Source organism: Triturus cristatus, chromosome 10, assembly GCF_964204655.1.
Source record: "Triturus cristatus chromosome 10, aTriCri1.1, whole genome shotgun sequence".
Classification (NCBI taxonomy): domain Eukaryota; kingdom Metazoa; phylum Chordata; class Amphibia; order Caudata; family Salamandridae; genus Triturus; species Triturus cristatus.
In genome coordinates, this window is record NC_140593.1 from 1,178,634,400 (window position 1) to 1,178,655,626 (window position 21,227).

At 42.4% G+C, this 21,227-nt stretch overlaps 1 protein-coding gene and 1 long non-coding RNA gene across 2 annotated transcripts in view; one reads left to right on the plus strand and one right to left on the minus strand.

Annotated features, from left to right (window-relative positions):
• The window catches only part of LOC146796951 (uncharacterized), a 35,621-nt gene that overhangs the window by 6,071 nt on the left and 8,323 nt on the right, over positions 1-21,227 (plus strand). The window lies entirely within an intron of this gene.
• LOC146796952 (olfactory receptor 1f45-like) lies at positions 4,975-7,852 on the minus strand. The gene is made up of 2 exons (XM_085630070.1): positions 6,950-7,852; positions 4,975-5,067 (listed from the first exon to the last, which is right to left on the minus strand). The coding sequence occupies exons 1-2, from the start codon at positions 7,850-7,852 to the stop codon at positions 4,975-4,977; spliced, it is 996 nt and encodes a 331-aa protein (XP_085486196.1).

Genomic DNA, 21,227 nt, shown 5'->3' on the forward strand with positions numbered 1-21,227 from the left:
TAAGGATCCACGTTTTTCTTTTACATTCATAAATACAAAAAGAAAACAATGTTTCCTGTTGAATTTGTTTTTTAATGTGAGCAAATACAAACATTGAGCTTTTTTCGAGCGACTTTTCATGCAGTCTTTGATGAATTCCAGGCCCACAGCTGAGCAGACAGACTGGATGGGAGTTGAAAAGATAGGATGAGATTTCACAAAATACAAGCATATGGTAACATATATATGTAGTATAATTCTAATATTTGCCCGTGGGTGTGGTGTGTGCTATATATGGCTGCTTAATTTGCTAAAACACAATAGGCATCAAAGTATGAATACATTTTTATCAGATAAATGTGGAAATATATGATTTTACAACTTAATTTATTCTCAAAATACAAAATAAATTTGGCTAAATACCAATAGGATGGCCAAAAAGAAATGGAGATAAATACAGATGGAAATATAAAAAAACCCCATAAAATCAGGAGCCTTACTTACACAAAAGTTGTACATGTGTGCAATAACAACAAGCATCCCGCAGACTAGCTGCAATACTTCAAAAGTTTAGTTACACATCCTTTGCTGCATCCAGGAACAAACAGTACAACTAATGTAAAGACCATGCAAAATGAGATTAACATGTATAGATTTATGAAAATACAGCATCATGCCGCAGCCCTTTTAGGTGGTAGGCTAACGTTCCAAAAATTCATCCTCATCAAGGAGAGAGACAACTTTTGCCTTGCCAGTCATCCGTGACAAGAAGGATGCTATACCTATTCTGGAGTGATAGAAAAATAAATAGTAAGGTTTTAACGAGAACTTGTAACCACAAACAAGGTCAATCCTTTCAAAGTCCTCAAGATCCCCCTAAAATGTAGGTTTTGCCTAAAATTCCCTCTAGAAAATGTAAAGCTTCTATATTGTGATGTGCCAATTCCATTAGCAGGCCCTGTCCCTGGGACAATGAGGCCAGGTGGCATAGTCTGTCCTAAACGTGCCCACCTTGGTTGGTGTCATACAGTAGAGTATGTGAACAAGTGGTAATAGTGCAGACAACACAGTGCTCAAAAGGTGAATATATATTTACAACATTTATGACATAAGCCACTGTGCAACTCCAAATGGTTTTATACATGATTTATAATCATTCATCATAGGGTGCTGCAAAATAGTCCACAGTCACTGTAAGCATCACTTTTTGTATCAACTTGGATTTGAACACCCGTTTTGCGGAGGACACTTTGAAGAATAGAGACCCGCCAGAAAAAGAAGAGGAACTAAGGCCTCAGGGTGGTGGTACTCTGCACGAACGAAGTATAAGAACGCAATACAGAACGTAGTCGTTTCGACACGGACAAAAGATTGTTGAGAGGGATAGTACTCTACTATTGAAACAATAAAGGTACAGGAGAATCCACATAATTTTGTTGCGCAATTAGCAGGAGCATAAAATCGATGAATACGCAATAACTTTATTATACAACAAGGAATAAGACTAATAAAGGTGGGAGACAGAATCATTGTGTCTTGATAAAGATGGCATTATCAATTTAAAGTCATCGTAATGCGTCGACACTGTTGAAAGCACAATCAAAGGACCAATACAGATAAATTAAAATACTGATTTATCAATGTATAATGAACTGCAATTTAGAGTCCAATGTGATGTGCACCTGTAAAGAATAGTAGCTGTGTCTTACATTTTTGTCTGTCTCTCTTATACTGGTCATAACTGTGTTTTGTTATTGTACATAAATTGTATTTGATTGATATGTATTTTATGATGCTTTTTTAACTATAATTTCTATGTGAATGATGATGATATGTGATTTTATTTGTTTCAAAATGATAAGAAAAATATTTTTCTAAATAAAACCATTTTTGATATAGATTTTGGATATAGCATTCAATGTTTTAATATTGTAGGATCAAGGGAATTCCTCCTTTTTTCACTTTTTGTATCAACCAAGAGGGAGGGGTTTGTCAATGGTTAAACCTCATATGAATGTGGGGGTCTTTTCAGGACGAAATCATCCGACTACTGAAGGGAGCTTACAGCACGGCGCTGTGGTGCGTGAAGGGGAGACAGCAGAAGTGCGTTATATCTGCTAAGATATGGTGCAATTATGCTCTTGCTGCACTGGCACAATTGTGGCAGACAAGCTGCAACATGCAATGGTGCCAATGGTGGCTGTGTTGTGGTCAGGATCATTTTGGTCCAGGAAGGAAAACATTCCTGCACAAAAGCACTCCTTAGAGGTTTATTTTTCCTTGGTTGTGGGCTGCGGAATGCAGCACACATGCACAGAGAAAGAAATGAGGAGAAATAAAGGTATTTCTTGTCATTACGAAAAGGTCGGGTAGGTGCACCACTTTGGTGCAGACACAAGTTGACTGACTTTAGTAAATCTGGGTCTGTGTCAAAACACATGGGTGCATGTATGACAACCCCAATGCTCCACACAAGTAACGCTTCCCTGACTTGCATGATTTAAGGACAATGCAAGTGATTAGTATATCTGGGCCTTAGTGTCTTTCATATGAAAGAGATAGGGTGATCGGTAGAGTGAACTTAAGTACACGAAAATGTGGTTAGAGTTTGGTTGCGAAAGCACATGAATTTGTAAAATGTAAATAATATTAAAAGATTGCAGCTCAGAATGTGTAAAAACATGCAGAGAGATTCTACCTTTGTTGCAACAATCTATTGTATGTACAAAACAAACCTGTTACCATAAATATCTATTACTCCTGGGCTGCATTATCTGGCTCACTCTGCTACTTAAAGCCCAGGATGAGGTTCTTCAGACCTGGGTAGGGCTACCCTGCTTGGCTGGGTTTTGCAGTTCTGACGGGCCCCTCGTCAGCACGTCGGTTAGCTTGGGGGGGGGCATGAAAACCCCCTGCCCTGGGCTCTAGTCACTGGGCCACTGTGTCCCTAAGTGCCTGCGACTGGGTCCCCTAGGCCCCCGGCAGTCTCCCCTGCTTGCTTGGGTTAAGAACCTTTGAACAGGCCCTGTGTCAGAGCACCAACTGGCCCTGGTGGGGAATCCCTCAGCCCTGAGCTCAATTGTCTGGCGCGTCATGTCTTAAAGTGCCCAGGATCGGGACACGCAGGCCTGGGAACTTCTTCCATGCCCCCTGAGTTAGTGCTCTTCAAGCAATGTATTTGTGCAACAGCTCAGAAGGAGTGTTCAATGAACACTTTTGATTATTGGCAGTTCCAAAACTACAACAATGCAGTACAGAGTAAACTCTGGATTACAGGGGATTACAGCTATTAGTAATGTAGTTCAAAATAAACACTGAATCATTTTTTTAGATTTACTATTATATGCCCAAACTGGATCAGGGATGGGGTTATGCTCTCTATTATAGGAGCACTAAACACCATAAGATGATAATACTACACATTTAATATCATTTAAACAATAAGATTGCCCATGCATGTCTAAGGCTTATTAGAGAATGCAAGAACAACATCAATGCAACTCAGCCGGGGACAGGGAGGTGCAGGGCTCTCTACAGCAGCACCAGGATCCATGCACCACTCAGCAGGACTGCACCCAACAGTCTACCTCCCTAACCCTGGGCGTAGTTAGCGAAATAGCACTACGCGAAGCTACGCAAAGTGCACTTCGCACTACTGCGTAGTACGCTGTTCGCACTGTGCAAGATGTCGTTTTCAATGATTGCACAGTGCGGACAAGCAACAGGCACTGTGCAATCATTGAAAACGGCATGTTGCACAGTGCGAGCTGTAGTTTTCTGCCGCTCGGGTAGATTTTTCCTCGAGCGGCAGCTTTCTCAACGCGGACTGGTAGTTTCTCATCGCGAGCGGTCGCGAGCATGCGCGACCACTCGCAATGAGAAACCTGACCTCCTCGCGTTGAGAATCTCTCCGGGAGGTTTATTTTCCATGCTCGCGATCGCCAACTTGATGTTGCTGATCGCGAACGAGGAAAAAGTCTCGCCGGGATGTCATTTTGCTTGCTCGCGGTCGCCAACTTGACGTTGAGGACTGCGAGCAAGCAAAAAATGACTGCTGCACTACGCAACACTACGCTACGCGTGTTTGCACTGTGCTACGTGCAATTCGCGTAGTGCGAAGTAGCGCAAACTTCGCAAACTACGCGAGCGTAGCGTAGTGCTTTGCCCAGGCTTATACCTCCCCTCAGGGTCTGCTGTTTCCCCATCCCCGGTGTACTCCCACTCATCAACCACTTCCTTCCGGAGAAGAGCAATAGGTTTTTCCCGCTGGTTCATACTTTTAGTAAGGTCAGAACACCTGTGTCTCACTCAGACTACACCTTGGTCCTGGCTTTCCATTTGACTGTTGACAAGCAGACTGGGCTGCTGGTGCCCTTGGGATTTCTCAGCCTATCTAGCCCCTGCAGGTAGCAGGGCCTCCAACCATGCAGGCTCCCGAATAGCATGAAGGTCAGCCTGGAACTGGCACATGTTTCTTCTACCAACAGATGCAGGTACCTGGTCTATCCTGCCGGTAGCATGTTCTTGTCTCAAAGACTGCACCATGCATGCAAGTAAACATGTCTAGTACAGTGAAACTGCGAATGGCTCGTACAATCAGTTATGGTTCCTTTCATGACTTCATTCGTTACTTGGGTAACTGTGGGCATTCTAGACCTAATACATGCAGATAAGTGCTTACCTTCCACGATATGGGCATTTATTTAACCAAGACCAATCTAGACTGCACAACTGCTTTTATGACTCTAGATAATCTTGGAGCTATTGATTGTCTCTGTGACTGTGATGATGCATTCAGATGTCTGCCCTATCAACTTTTGATGGTACTTTCTGTGCCTACCATGGTGACCACAGGTAATGGTGAATCAGGAAGCCTGAGAAATCACTACCACATCAAAGTAAGGCATCAGGTGTGCACATTACTCACTCAAGGAGGTAGTGAGGAAAATTAGCAATACAGTACCTTTTAATTGGAATGAGTACACTTTAAATCCTTTAACAAGGATCAACTGGAAGGAAGGTCTGGTGCCAGCAGCCATAGAAATTACAGTTTAAAAATCTCATATTAAAGTTGCTGCAGTTAAGAAGCTCATAGTTAGATCTTGGGATCAAGCTGTTGGACCGCTTCAAGGCAAGCTACCGCCTGTCCCTTCGCCCACCTCTTGGTGCTGCATTGACACACTTTACAGAGTGTCTTGGGTGTCTGAAGTGTTTATTTTGAAATAATTAAAGTAATCAAAAAAGACCACTGGAGGCAGTTGTATTGAGCCCCTAGAAGTGGCATTCTTCGATTGGCACAAGTCAAACCAAAGAAAAAGCATGCACCAAGAAATTATGCTTTCAATGTTATTCCCAGGACCCACCTTAACTGCCTCCCAGGCAGAACCCAGACAAAGGGTATGATATTTTCCCATGTAGGCTGACTCCCTGTGTGAGGACCCAGTGTGGGGCAGGCACTGCTCCCCGTCAAGAAGGACCTACCATGTGAGAGCCAGGAACAGGGGGTACCAGGTTGATGGAAATGATAAGGATTTGATGTGACAGAAAGCCTTTCAAGGTGAATCCCGCACTCACCCAGCATGATTCTAAGGAACCAAATTGCAGTGTCTCCCTGGGAAGGCCGTGAGAAAGATAATTTACTGACTGGATTTTCGCCTATGTCCAATCATGACCCATCTTAGCTTTGGTTCTCTGAGGAGTGGCCTGTTCTGGGTTGCACGGCAGCCTGGAACGGGAAGGATCTGTGGCCATGAGCAAACCCCGGCTCCTTTTGGTGGAGGTGCTATACTGCTCAGAGAAGCCCTGAGCATAAACCCCAGTAGTTGCAGGCTGTTGTCACTTCAAGGGACTGGAGGGAATCTAGCTGTGGCCGCTAGGGCTTAAAAAGCGTTCACTCCAATAGTGGTTATGTGAGTCGTTTCAACAGCAGAAGATAACCTGACTGCTCTCTATTGGTGTCACGAAGCATGGGGGCCCAGCCTAGTGGCATGGCTCGGGCCTCCACTTTGGCATGGGATTCTTAACACTGAGAGGTTGAACCCTACCTCTGACGAGTTGTGACGGGAATAAGACAGCTGATGTGTAGGTGGAGTGACCCTCTCTGGTCGCCAGTCCTGTGTGACTCAGCACCAGTTTAAAGACTTGTGTGGACTGTCCTGGATTTCCAGGTGGGCTAGTTGCCGGGCTGCGGACCTCCACTTCCATGGGAGCTGCTCCCATGCCTGGCGTTGCAGGGTGGGATTTCTGGGCTATGTGCCTGGAAAAGGTTGATTCTGTGGAGGTTGACTCTCAAAGGGAAAGACTGACAGGGTGTCATGCCAGATATTTTGGTAGCTGAAACCACACGGATATCAGTACAGTGTTTAAGGTTTGGCTTGACAATAATAGAACAGCTTAACATAAAAGGTGTTTTATGGAATGCAATGACATAACCTTATATATCATAAATTAGAATGTCATGATATAAAATAATGCACAACATTGCAAGCAAGACTAATAGTGTACCGCTGGGAAGACTCAGGAGTTGACATGTCAAAATAAGTGATTCACACAAAGATAGAAGCATCTTTTAATCCTTTGAACTCTCAAATGAGAGGGAGTTACAGACCACTAATCGACATTGAGAACACTGTCCTCTACACTCTGACCCTAGTTCAGATTGAATGCTCCTGTATGGCATAGGCTGCCAAGGCTAGTAGATCTTCCTACATTCTAATATGCAGAGAAAAAAAAAAAACAATCACAAGGTCCTAAACCATGCAATGCAATTTGGGTTATTTGAATAGGTTAGTAGGTCTATATAGTGAACAGTTCTTGTTAAACATGCTGGCCTTCATTTGCATGTGCTGCATAAGGTTTGAAGCCACATCAGTACATCACAATAAACATATTTGCATTGTTCCAAGATTTTCAGAGCAATACTAACTGTTGTAGTTCACATTCTGCAGGACACGTTCCTGCATCCAAAAACCTTTTGAAAAGCCCTTTTTATGTCATGGTTCCTGAGGCTGTAGATAAAAGGATTTGCCATTGGAATAAAGATGGAATAAACCACACTGACAATTCGATCGTAATCCAGAGAAAAACTAGTTGATGGCCTGAAATACACGAAGAAGACGCTGCTGTAGTATAAAGCCACCAGAATGAAGTGTGATGAACATGTGGAGAAGGCCTTGCTTCTCCCCTTCATGGACCTGATCCTGAGGATGGCAGAGATGATGCCAACATAAGAAGCTATGATGAAGAGAAAAGGGCCTAGCAGCATGACCCCTCCCTCTGTAAATATAAGCCACTCATTAATAAATGTACTGGAACAGGAGAGTTTAAGTAAGGGAGGCACATCACAGAAGAAGTGATGGATCTGGTTGGATCCGCAGAAAGACAGTTCTGATGTCATTAGTGTGTGCAATAATGCATTTAAAGAGGAGATCACCCATGAAGATGCCACCAGCTGCACACAAACTCTCTTGTTTACCTTTGAAGTATAGTGCAAAGGATCACAAATGGCCACATACCGATCATAGGCCATTGATGCCAGAAGGAAGCACTCTGTGTTTTCAATACAAAAAAAGAAAAATATCTGTGTAATGCAGGCAGAAAAGGATATACTTTTTTTGTCAGACAGAAGGATGGCCAGAAGTTTAGGAACTGTGATGGTCAGAACACAAATGTCAACAAATGAGAAGTGACTGAGGAAAAAATACATGGGGCTATGTAATTCATGATCTATCTTTATCAGGGTTATTATAATCACATCTGCAAGCAATGTGATGATGTACATAAACAGAAACAATACAAAAAGTATTTTCTGGTGCTCTGGATTGTCAGAGAGCCCTAAGAGAATGAACTCTTTAGTGTTATTTCTATTCTTCATCTCTTTTATTGATTTATCCTGTGGAATGAGAAGAAAATTATGTCAGAAAACATTATGAGAGGAAATATGTCTAAGCCTAGGCTGTACCATTTGTGAACACACATATTGATCAAGAACCACCTGCCCCGAATGATATTATAAGTTCCACCTTCCACTTGAAGAACCACTGCCTAATGCATAATTTGGAATACATTCATCAATTTAAAAGGCAAGTATCTTGTTCCATAATGATTATTACTCAAAAAGCTAGATTGGCAGACTTTCATTTGCACTCTAAATTGAGATCATATGTATCTAAGGAAGCAAAAGCACAATGGAAGACAGAGTCATATGACAAGGCAGCAAATTGGTTATTAAGTGCCAGAATGAGGACGTATAGTTTTGTTTATTTGCCTTCCTACTAGCAAAACCTTGCTGATGTGTGGTAATATGTGCATGTGTGTATTTGTGTGTGATTGTGTCTATGTGTGTCTCAGTCAAGTTTAAGATGTTGAAACTCTAGGTATGATTTCTTGCAAATACAATGAAAGAGGTGCTTAACCCATTAAGCAAAAAAGGTAACAGAATGCAGTATTATTGTTCAGGCCTCATAGGGCCTGAATATGAGTTAGGCAGAGCGGTATCCCATTGTGGGATACTGCTCCTCCTGATACAAATGGATAGGTGCTCCCACATGTGATGGGTAAATCGGTTTATGAATGGGCTGTATTGCAGTCTGGACCCATATTACTGCACCCACCCTACCTTCGGGTGAGAAAGCAAAAGACACACAGATAATGGACAGAATGCATAGCAAATCAAACATTCATTCCAGGCAAGAGATCTGGGTTAAATCCATTTTACTTTTGCTCACCATGCTCACCATGCCAGGTTTAAACTGTAACGGCAATGGAAGCAAAAATTGATGGATTTAGGCACAGATCTCTGTACTGGGGTGAATGGTTGACATTGATCAGTATTCTGTCCATCAATTGTTCTTTTTGCATTTGTCACCCCGAGTGGGACACGTATGTCTAGACGTGGGACCCATGGTCTCCATGCCACAGGAGTCAAGCTAGACTGGCTGATGAGGGATGAAAGTCTGAAACCGGCTCTAGGATACTTGTTTCTGGTCAAGGGAGAACCTGGCCTGGCAGTTCCGGCTGGGCTGTTCCCATGGAGAACAGGGTGAAGACTGACTTGCATATGGCTGGGTTTAAACTGGAATGACATGGGGAGCAATAAAATGATGGATTTAGACCCAGATCTCTGTACAGTGGTGAATGTGTGACATTGATCAGCATTCTGTCTATCAATTGTTCTTTTTGCATTTGTCACCCCGAGTTGGATGGGTATGCCCAGGCGTAGGTCCCGTGCCTTCCATGCCACTGGAGCCAAGCTAGCCTGGCTGATGAGGGGTGAAATCACAAAACTGGTCCTAGGATGCTTATTTCTGGTCCAGGGAGAACCTGGCTTGGCAGTTTGGGAGGGACTGTCTCCATATGGAACAGGATCAAGACTAATTTTCTGGGTTTAAACTGTAATAGCATGGGGAGCGAAGAAAGTATGAATTTAGGCCCAGATTACTGTACTGGAGAGATCGTTTGATATTGATTAGCATTCTGTTCTTCAATTTCCAGATGTAAGCCCTGTGCTCTCCATGCCACTGGAGTTAAGCTAGCCTGGATGACGAGGGGTGAAACCCCGAAACCTCGAAACCAGTCCTACGATGCTTGTTTCTTGTCCAGAGAGAACCTGCTCCGACAGTTCAGGCTGGACTGTTCCCATGGGGAACAGGGTCAAGACTGACTTGCATATGGCTGTGTTTAAACTGAAATGGCATGGGGAGCAACAAAATTATAGATTTAGGCCCAGATTTCTGTACAGGGGTGAATGTTTGACATTGATCAACCTTCTGTCTATCAATTATTCTTTTTGCATTTGTCACCCCGAGTTGGATGGGTATGCCCAGGCGTGGTTCCCGTGCCTTCCATGCCACTGGAGCCAAGCTAGCCTGGCTGATGAGGGGTGAAACCACAAAACTGGTCCTAGGATGCTTATTTCTGGTCCAGGGAGAACCTGGCCTGGCAATTCGGGGCAAACTGTCTCCATGGGGAACAGGGTCAATACTAATTTGCATATGGCTGGGTAGAAACTGGAATGGCATGGGGAGCAAAAATACTCGGGGGCAGATTTGCAAGCCATTTGCGTAACTTTTGCGCTGCCGTTGCATCACTATTTGTGACGCAGTGGCGGCGTAAAATTGTGGCCCATTCACAACGTGAAGCATCTAGGGAGATACGTCACATTGTAAAGCCCTGTGTCACATTATACCTGCGTCAGGTATAATGTATGCAGGGTCGGCGTTCCCACGCAGGAAAGCCTCATAAAAGTTACGCAGTGAAATCTACAATATTTCACTGCCCCACTTCTAGGACGCCACAGCGCCAACAATTATGTCTGCTTGAAGCAGGCGTAAGGAGTGATGCAGCACAATGAGGATAGGCCTCAACATGCAATGCTGGAGTTGTGTTGTGCTTGCGACACGACTCCAGCAATGCGTGACTTTTGCGCCAGCGGATGCATCAGAATTTCCCACACATCTGTCAATCCTTGCGCCATGGTGCGCCGTATTGTAAATACAGCGCATCCACGGTGCTGCAAGGGTTTCTCAGGGTGGCGCAGGGAAAATGACGCATCTCTACAGATGCGTCACTTTCTTGTAAATCTGCCCCAATGGATTTAGGGCCAGATCTCTGTACTGGGGTGAATGTTTGGCATTGATCAGCATTCTGTCCATCAATTGTTCGTTTTGCATTTCTCACCTTACCTTCAGCCGCAGTATGAGGGTAGTATGTAATGGTTCCCTTTGCCTAACTACAGTCTCCCTGCCTCCCACATAATGCCATTTGTCCTCTCCCTCTACCCTACCCTGCAGCATCCCTGCCTTCCCTTTTTTCCTTTGCTCAGAGATGATAAATGTGAGCTTTAATCCCCATTGAAAAAGAAATACTGTGCAGATTTCTGCTTTGTACAAGTGGGTCTGCATGGTTATTCCACATTCTTTGGGGATAAACATATAATTGTATTGGGCTGGAAGGTGTTACTCTAGTGTACCAGTTTTTACAGGTGCTGATTTACCACCCTCCAGTACTGTGCTACTTCTAATTGTGGCTATTGAGTTTCAGGATAACTAAAGGACAGGAATATGGTTGCACATGGTGTTAGGTCCCACATGCTTTCTGTTTTTCATGCTTGCTTATCAAGGCCTAAGGAAAATCAGACCTATCTTCCTATAAGGTGTACTCAAGGGCTGTGTCACAGATATATGCTTGGGAAGTGAACCTGGCACCTATCGTTGGAAGTCCATCTAAATAAGATCAATTTGATGGTGGGCCTTTTTTTCTTCTACCATCATTTGTTCTATTAATCTTCCGTGAATATGAACACATTCTTACAGTGTTTTCTCTGTCTCAACCATCAGTAACTAACATGCATTTCCTTTGTCTAGGAATGATCAGAGCTCAGGTGGGAGATGTAACTTTCCTCATGTACGATGGTCCTTCACCAGCATCCACTGATAAGATTCAACACTCACTTATTGGTCTCGACATAGTAGTAGTACATAGACTCCAAAATATTGAACATGATATTGTGGGCAAAAGACAATAACTGCAAAAATATTGAGGGACAAAATACTGGAGCAAAATATATGTTTTTTATTATTTATAATTTCTTTAGTTTAATGTAATTTTTTTCCTAAATGAACTATTAGTTTTGAAATGCTTTTTTATATTCTACATTTGGTTCTGTACTTATCTTTATTTGTTTTTCAAGCTGTGTGCTATTTTGGGAGTAGGATGAGTAATATTTTATTTAGCATGTGTTATTAAGAATAATTTAGCAATGTTATTTTTGGAACTAAATTTATAATACATTTAACTTGGTTATAACATTGGGGTTTATTTATTTTGGACTATATAAATAGGAGCATTTAAATGCTACGAGGTCTTGGGTTTATTGAGAAAATGGGTGGATATTTGTTAGGGGGTGTGAACAAATATAATTATGGTGTAATTGATTTATTTTCAAATTGACACTTTTTTAGAATTTCATATTTTTAAGGTTGTGTTTTATTTATACATTGGTTAGATAATTTTCCATTAAAAATTCAACTATGTTAACTTATTTTTATAAGATACTTAAATTTATGTGCCCCCAAAAAAGTTAAAATTCTGGTTGAACACAACATTTCTTTCAAACAGTACTTGTGTGGGGAGAGGCATTATGTCTGAATTATAAAAAAACACTCCATAAATGGAAAACAATTATTTATTATACTATAAAAAAATATGGAAGACTCTTCTTCAGTGGAGCCCCAGTTGCCTCCGTCAACAGGATGCCTCTTTCATGGACCGATGAGGTAAAGGACATCAGAGGGAAAGCATTACACTTTTCACTATATTTAAGCCTGATAAACTGGCAAATCAATATTACTCTACCAGGCCACTATCGATGATCAATACTGACAATAAAATACTGTCTAAGTTAATCTCGAATAGGCTCCTGGCCCTACTACCTGACATAGTACTCCTGGACCAGTCGAGGTTTGTGACTGGCCGCTCTACAGCACATAACCTTTGTACATTCTTTGCTATCCTGCATACTGAGGACCCTAGTCTGGCTGTGATGGCTGCCCTACTCTACGCTACAAAAGCGTTGGACTCACCAGAATGGCCTTTCCTATTCACGCTTTTCAACGGTATTGGCCTGAGTCTGAAATATGTGCATCTTATTAAACTGCTGTACACTTCTCCAATGGTTAGGCTGCGTTTAATTGGGACGATTTCAGACTCCTTTCCAATCTCCCGGGGTATCTGGCAGGGATGCCCTTTAGCCCCAATCATATGCGGAATAGTGATGGAGCCTCTCGCAGCCCGTCTACGGCAGCATCATGCGCATTGGGGACTCAACTTTATAAAGAGATGGGTTGTGATTTCCATGTATTGCAATTTGCTTTCGTAGACCGCAAACTAATTTGGACCTCATTATCAGGGAAGTTATCAGATTTGGGGGCAGTCTGGCATGCAGAGTAATTGGGCTAAATCCATTGCTTATTTCCTGACTGACGGCACACAACGCTTCGACACTGTGTTCCTCTTGACATGGGAGACTGAATTGTTGAGATACATTGGAATCTGACTTAGTCAAAACAAGGATGAGCTGTGGTGGGCTAATTATGGTAGGGTTAATACTTGGCTAAGGGACAGAATCCCAATCTGGAACCATCTCTCCCTATAGTTGACTGACTGATTGGCTATTGCCAAAATGGTGGTATTACCCAAAGTTCTGTACTTTTTCCTCAGTATCCTCATACCACTTCCTAAACAGTTTCCTCGACAATTTCATTCTAAACTAATGTCACTGACATGGGCTCGGAAACAACCCAGGATCGCTTGGGAAATCCTCACATTACCACTCAAACACGGGGGTTTACAGGCACCAGACATGACACTTTACGTGCTCTGTGCTCAGATCCAATATTTACATTTTTAGGTATTTCTTGTATGATTCCAGTTGCATGTAGGGGTGGAGGCGGACATTGCCTCTCCGCTACCCTTATCAACTGCACTTTAGGAACCCTTCAAACCTCCAGAGGCAGAGGTTAATACTGTGGCGTGTGTTCGCTGGGCATGGGATGGCCTTCACTGCCGGGCTCAGTTACACTGCCTATATACCCCCTTAGCTCACAATCCAATGCTGCCTACAGGAAGATGGAGCTAAAGCACAGGCACATAGCAGGAAACTATTTATGTACGGTGATTTGTACGATGATGGTCAATTCCTCTCCCATTTGCACTGGAGGAGACGACAGCCCCACCGTGCTTGAAACAACCACCTGCCGCCCCATGACCTTGGCTAGGTAGGCAGCAGACATAATCCCCCACCATGTACTTATTTCTGTGAATATCTGGGGGCCCTTTCGTCCAATTACAAACTCAGACTCATTCGTTTCAAATTCCTACACAGGCTATATCATACACCCAAACAGATTAAACGTATGGGTCTTCTGGCAGAGGCATGCTGTTTGTGATGCTCAACGCCCGAGGCCTCCTTCGTACACTTACCCTGGGAGTGCCCCAAAATCGCGAGACTATTGGAGTGAAATACCTCATACTATTCAGCAGATAAGTGGTCACTCACTATTGCCAGCTCCACTAGTCCGTATGTAAAAGACATCCTGCCTGATCATAGATGCCTCATGGCCATGCTCTTTTTTCTTTCCAAACATCAAATAGCTAAGCATTGGGGAGAAAACTTGCTCCCAAGGTTCTGCCCTGGTATTGAGACGTTGACTACTGTCAAGAGCAACTGGCCCATTCCTGGGAATTAATGCCGCCAACCTCCCACCCTATAGACATTTGGGAAACATTCTTAACATATGGACTGGTTGGATGAGAGGCAATATAAAACACAAACAATTGGTATAGAAAAGTACATGAATAAAAACGTCAGCAGAGAGTTGTTTCTGATCTTTTATTTTCATTTTAGGATGTGCTTGATATGCGATTGATAGAGCCAGCCAATGCATTTCGCCCAAAACATGGGCTTCTTCAGGGCAATAGGTTATGGTTTGAACTAGATCCTCAGTAGCTGGGTCAAGAGTGGAGTTTAAAAAGAGTTCTAAGATGTGGTTTTGAGATCTCGTGGTGGAGAGATGTTCCACGTGTTTAGGCAGTGCAGTGTACTTATTTCGGTATTCGCCGTCTCCTAGAATGGAGCCGTGTCCAGGACGCGTCCTGTAGTCCGAGCTCCTTCCCTTTCATAGTCGCTGTTTGATATGTATGTATTGGCCACCGCACATTCCCTGACCATTGCTGCCAACGAGTGTATCTAGCCAAATTGATGCAATGTAAATCTGACAATTCCTTTTTTCTATTTGAATTTGTCTGTTGGAGTGGGCCTTTGTATTCAAAACTGCCATATTAGGAAATACCACAGCATTGTTTTGCTTTACTGTGAATCTGCTTTTCTTCGTAATTGTGGCTAGTTGAATGATAAGATTTATTGGCTGATATAATGTTTTAATGATTATACAGAACTCTGCCTCTCTGTTGTTTATTTTTTTATATAAAATGCAAATAAAATAAAAAAAGAGGATGGCATTACACTGCCAACCCTATTTAGAATGGACAGTGGGATATTTTTTCTTCTGCACTTTACTGCCAGGTAAAACCTATTGGTGAAGAGAAGAAAAAAAATAATATTCCCACACCCAGGGAAAATAATTCCCTGGGTGTGGTGAGGTCATAAGTAATTTTTTTTCACTTTAGGAGTTTGTTTTTGAAAAAAAAAATCTTGTTAATGTTTGGAGGATGCCTGCTAAAACTGGCAGTGGCTATCTACCAAAAATGGTATACCTTGACAAGAGTCATAATGATAGTGGTTTCTATTAAGGTACAGAGATCACCAGGAGTGTTCTTGGTATTTGGCAGTCCACCAGAGTGGGAGCAATAAAGATCCCTGCCACTCCGTCCACCAATCTTTAAATCGGGCCCATAATATTAAAATCCATTTGAAATTAATATACTCAAACTGTTTGCGTTATTTTCTCTAAATCACAGATTTTACATTTGTCACAAGTAAAAAAGTTAATGGTCATGGTATTCAGCCACTTCTTACTCTGAGTTTGAATAACATTAATAGAAGTAGCTTTCCCATAGGAAATACTAGGTGTCCTTTGAATATATCCCTTTAAATCAGAGTCCACATATAAAACTTACTAATATTAACTTCAGCTATTCTGTAACTATTAGTTTTAGTTTTCATTAGTAATTTGTGTAATAAATATATATTTCTTTTTGATCCTATTGTACCATTAAGGACCAAAAATGTATTCTTGACCTGACTAGAATATTTTATACTTTCTTTAGTAACTGTGTCACGCGATAGCCACACATAGAAAGGAGAAGGAGAGAGGAAACAAATGAAGGGGAAGAAGCAGATGCCAACAAGGATGCCGCAGGGAACCACAAGTGGGACACCGAAGGGCATCAGAAAGCTTCATTGCCTGCTGTGTGTGATGAGATGAGAAGGCAAGGCAGAGAACCCCTCCTAAGGTTCCACACTTGCCACAACCTCAATGTCTTTTCTGTCATTTTACTGTCTTGACACTGTTGAAAACCTCACAAAGATACTAAAGACAGGGGTGATAACAGAATAGAAACTAATCTTTAGTAAAACCATCAAACTGAGTCACAGAAGAAAATTAGAAAGGAGGATTTAGTTAACAACAGTGAGAAGAAACTGAATTATAAAACTGATATGTCTTTCCTTTCTCTTGTTCTTGTCTGATTCAATTTGCTTATATTGAAATGTTGAATTGCAGGAAAAATAGCAATAGTAAATTGGTCAGTCTGGCAAAGAAATGGAGTGACAGAAATAACCTTTGCAAATAGTGATAGCCTTAGAACAGAAGAGAATGCAGAACATTAGAAAAAAGAAGGATACCAAAACCTATGAGGATAATAGGAGGTATATTGGGGAGAAGAAAGGAAGGAAAGACATTGTTTGAAATGAATACAAAATAGAGGATCACAAAGAAAACAGACAAACAAAAGTTTTAATTTTTAAAAAACTGTTTTTAATTTCACCTCTCTTGACTGATAACTACCAATATGGTCTCCTGAGAGTCCATTGAGAAGGGGTTTCCTACCACTTCCACAATGACACCTGGAAAAAAAGAGAGAAGAAACATCAGTGTCTTGGGAGAATATAGACAACTTAGCAAGAAAGTACGAGTGCCCCCTAAAGGGATTTTATGGACTGTCACGCTAATGCACCTCCAACTTCATGATGTTTTAAAATAATCTCTAAAATAAAACCAGCAGAAAATTTGTGAAAAGAGCAACCTATGCTTTTATAAAAGAGAAACCCTATCCATACCAATAAGTGGTGTTAGAAGTGGGGTCTGTTCTCTGGGATCTTTTTTGATTAAAAAACACTATCAAAACACTATCATGGATGTGGTGGTCAAGAAAAAAATACAGTGGACCATAGAATGCTATTAGAAGTCTGCCAGTCATGAGAGAGAGAACCTTCATCATGCTGAACAGATTACTCAAGTGGGGCATTCACAGATAGCTACATTGCCAGGATGAGCAAGCCAGTAGAAGTATTCTCCCACAAAGAGGTAATAATAATACATGATGAGTGGTATTACAATAATGTATCCCAGGAGAGGATCCCCATAATTTTTTCTCTAACTTTGAATGTATTGCTTAAGCCGCTAATTGTCCACCAGAAGGAGTAAATATGTTCGTTGGTGGGTGATATACAAACAGCCTACCCTCCAGCCAACTCAGCAGGGATTACTTCATGTCAAGATATAAACAAAACTATTTTGGAGTGATTCAGAATGGACAATAAGACCTACCAGATACACCTTTGACAAGAGAGGGGATATCCAACCGACAATTCCAGCATCTATTGAAGAAGTGACTTAAACCAAGGGAGTCTACCAAAGAAGAGATAATAGTCCAAATATAATTAGAATAGTTTGTGAATGCTCTGCCTGTGGGGATACACAAATGGGTCTGACAACATGACCGGCTGAGTTTAACTACTACAATTGAAAGGGCCAATGCATTTTGCCAATCTAATGACTACTATGTTCAGGAAAGCGAGACCAGCAGGCATTATAGACGCAGTTGACATCTTAAAATTCCCAAAAAGTTTGTCTCTCCCTTCCAGCCAGAAAGTTCTTTGTGACTGCCAGAATGAAAATCAGCTAGCCGTCTACATGCTGGACCCCAAACGTGTGAATGTAGTGGCTGGGGCCATATAGCCTGATTTTGTTCTAGTTGGAAAAGAGAAGAAGAGGAACCAATGGACATTAGTTTTAGTAGTTGATGGGTGTGATGTGGTGACCTTAAAATAACCACAGTACTAAATTATTGTTCAAACCAATAGAGTTCCAATACAATCTCTGCTGTATAATGGTTGTCTCCAATCAGTTATCAAAGAATATTGTGTCTCACAAACCCACATGCTTCCCCTGAAAATTGTACAAATTAAGGGGCATATTTACAAGGATTTAACGCCACGGTAGCATTAATTTCTTGACGTTACGTTGGCTTTTCTTTATAGCCATATTTACAAGTTGCCGCAAAGTCCAGTTAGCTGCAGTTTTTTAGCGCTAACATGATTTTTTCATAGTTGCACTTCTGTTAGTGTGACTTACCGAAAATGAGATGCAAGGTAGGTGTTCCAGCATAAAAAATACAGCAAAACACACAACGCGATATTTACAAGGATTTTCTTGTATGTCGCAATAAGAGAAAAACTGCCACCAAGTCCTGTTAGAGGCCGTTTTTTAAAGTCAGAAAGTAGCTGATCTTACAAATGGTGCAAACGCACTTGGGGACTCATTTGAGAGGTTTTAGTGCAGGACAGTGCTGCAAGGAAGGATGTATGTCGTTACAACGAACACTTTTACAACGCATGCACTTACAACGCAATTTTTACAACGCAACATCCACTACAACGCATTCCATTACAACGCAGGACACTACAACGCATTTTTAAAAACTACCTTTACAACGCATTCCATTACAACGCATACTACCTTTACAACGCATACCATTACAACGCATAATATTACATTGGATTTAAGGTAAGTATTGGATAGTATAGGGGTAAAAATTACTATTCTTACTCCAGGGGGTGCAACAGTAGGGTAAGTGTTGGATAGTATAGGGGTAAAAATTACTATTCTAACTCCAGGGGGTGCAACAGTAGGGCAAGTGTTGGATAGTATAGGGGTAAAAATTACTATTCTAACTCCAGGGGGTGCAACAGTAGGGCAAGTGTTGGATAGTATAGGGGTAAAAATTACTATTCTAACTCCAGGGGGTGCAACAGTAGAGTAAGTGTTGGATAGTATAGGGGTAAAAATTACTATTCTAACTCCAGGGGGTGCAACAGTAGGGCAAGTGTTGGATAGTATAGGGGTAAAAATTACTATTCTAACTCCAGGGGGTGCAACAGTAGGGCAAGTGTTGGATAGTATAGGGGTAAAAATTACTATTCTAACTCCAGGGGGTGCAACAGTAGGGCAAGTGTTGGATAGCATAGGGGTAAAAATTACTATTCTAACTCCAGGGGGTGCAACAGTAGTGCAAGTGTTGGATAGTATAGGGGTAAAAATTACTATTCTAACTCCAGGGGGTGCAACAGTAGGGCAAGTGTTGGATAGTATAGGGGTAAAAATTACTATTCTAACTCCAGGGGGTGCAACAGTAGGGCAAGTGTTGGATAGTATAGGGGTAAAAATTACTATTATAACTCCAGGGGGTGCAACAGTAGGGCAAGTGTTGGATAGTATAGGGGTAAAAATTACTATTCTAACTCCAGGGGGTGCAACAGTAGGGTAAGTGTTGGATAGTATAGGGGTAAAAATTACTATTCTAACTCCAGGGGGTGCAACAGTAGGGCAAGTGTTGGATAGTGTAGGGGTTTTAATGTAATATTATGCGTTGTAATAGTATGCGTTGTAAAGGTAGTATGCGTTGTAATGGAATGCGTTGTAAAGGTAGTTTTTAAAAATGCGTTGTAGTGTCCTGCGTTGTAATGGAATGCGTCGTAGTGGATGTTGCGTTGTAAAAAATGTGTTGTAAGTGTAGTGCGTTGTAAAAGTTGCGTTGTAAAGGTTGTTCCCCGCAAGGAATCTTGCTGCACTGTCCAGCGACAAAACAAAAGGGCAGGAATGCGCCCTATCGATATGATAGGGTGGATTCCTGTCTTTTTTTCCCTACGTTGGTTCACAAGGGCTGCCATGCGCCAATGCAGGAACCTTTGCACCATGGTGCAAGGGTGTCTACGTTGTGGAGCTGATTGATGTAGTGGAGTACAAAATCAATCAATCCAGGTAATTTCCTCTTTTGATGTGTGTCCCAGAATTTAGCACACATAGAAAAAGGAAAAAAAGAGGAGATATTAAAATGTGATCCACTTTGCACTTCCTGAATGCCACCCTTGGGGTGGTGTTAGATTCTGACATATTTCCAGGTTTACGGTTTCTCATAAATCTGGGAATGCTTCAGATTCAATGGGTTATGGGGGGAACGCCCAGAGTAACACCCCTTTCACACAGTTTTATGCATGAAAGGGGCACATATTTATAAGGCAATGAAAATCCATGTAAAGTGGCTTTGGCGTGGCACATTGCACCAAAGAACGTCAAATAAGTGACATTCCAGCAGTGCAAAAGTGCTGCTAGGGCCTCATTAATGAGGCCCTTGGATAATAGATGAACTCCCACAATTCATCCTTGCCAAGGTCAACGATGCCATGGACCTCCTGCCATTCAATTGCAGCTAGGAGCACCATGGAGACCATCTCCACCACCACCCCTGTTATGCGTTACTCACCTGTACAGCGGCTCCCTTTCCTTTGGGTGACAACTGGACGTGATCCCCTCTAAGTGTTGACCTTGGTAGACCAGAAAATCAGCAACAGGAAGCTGGACACTGGGAACCTCAGAAAGCCGGAGACTCTCCGGAGCTTTCTGTAATCATGGAAGAAGAAGAGACGCACAACCAATCAACCTTAAATTAGGTAAACTGACATCTGAGGAGTCAAAACTGAGGCCGCTCGGAATCCACACCAGATGGCCACATCAAAGTGGAGCCAACGTTGCTGGAGGGAATGTTCAGGAGAAGAGTTTGGATCCTGATTCTGAGTGCAACTGCGCATTGTTGTCATCACATGCAGCACCTTCCGCCTCTCTTCGATAACCTGCTGCAGATTGTGGGTGGCTTGTAATTGTGGCGGGGGACACCTCCTCTTCCTGTGGCTCCCACTACAACTAGCTCCGTGAATGACAGCTTGTTGCTCTGACCATTCACTCTCTGTCCGCAGCATCTGGCGACCAGTAGATTTCAGCCAGATCCAGACCTGTTCAGCGGCATCACAGAATCACGTGTTACCAACTGACACCACTCATAACCTTGCTAGGAAGAGGAGGGAGAATTTGATGGCCAAATCTCAGAGGCACTGCTTAACCTCTAGAAACAACTCCCTCTGCCTCTGCATCCCCATGGCGTAGTCAGGGAAGAAAGGTACTGTGGCGTTATCCACTTTAACCTCCCCCAGCTTGTGTACCTCCCTCGGGACAGCGTTATGATCCCTATAGGAGGCAGAACTAAATGGGCCTGCTCCACTAATAGGAATGGAGAGAGTGCACCTGCTGGCAGTAGGTCATGCAACCATGTCATTGTATACGTAACTGCATCAACTCCTTCTGCTCCCTCAGGCAGACCCACCAACTACACATTGTTCCACCCAGAGCAGCCATTCGCATCCTCTGCTCCTCTTTCTAGTGAATTCACATGAG

Coding starts and splice junctions, on each gene's coding strand:
- LOC146796952 (XM_085630070.1), bottom strand. CDS start 7,852: ATGAAGAATAGAAATAACACTAAAGAGTTCATTCTCTTAGGGCTCTCT. Junction 5,068..6,949: donor TAAAAAGGGCTTTTCAAAAG/GTTTTTGGATGC, acceptor TCTAACTATGAG/CTTCTTAACTGCAGCAACTT.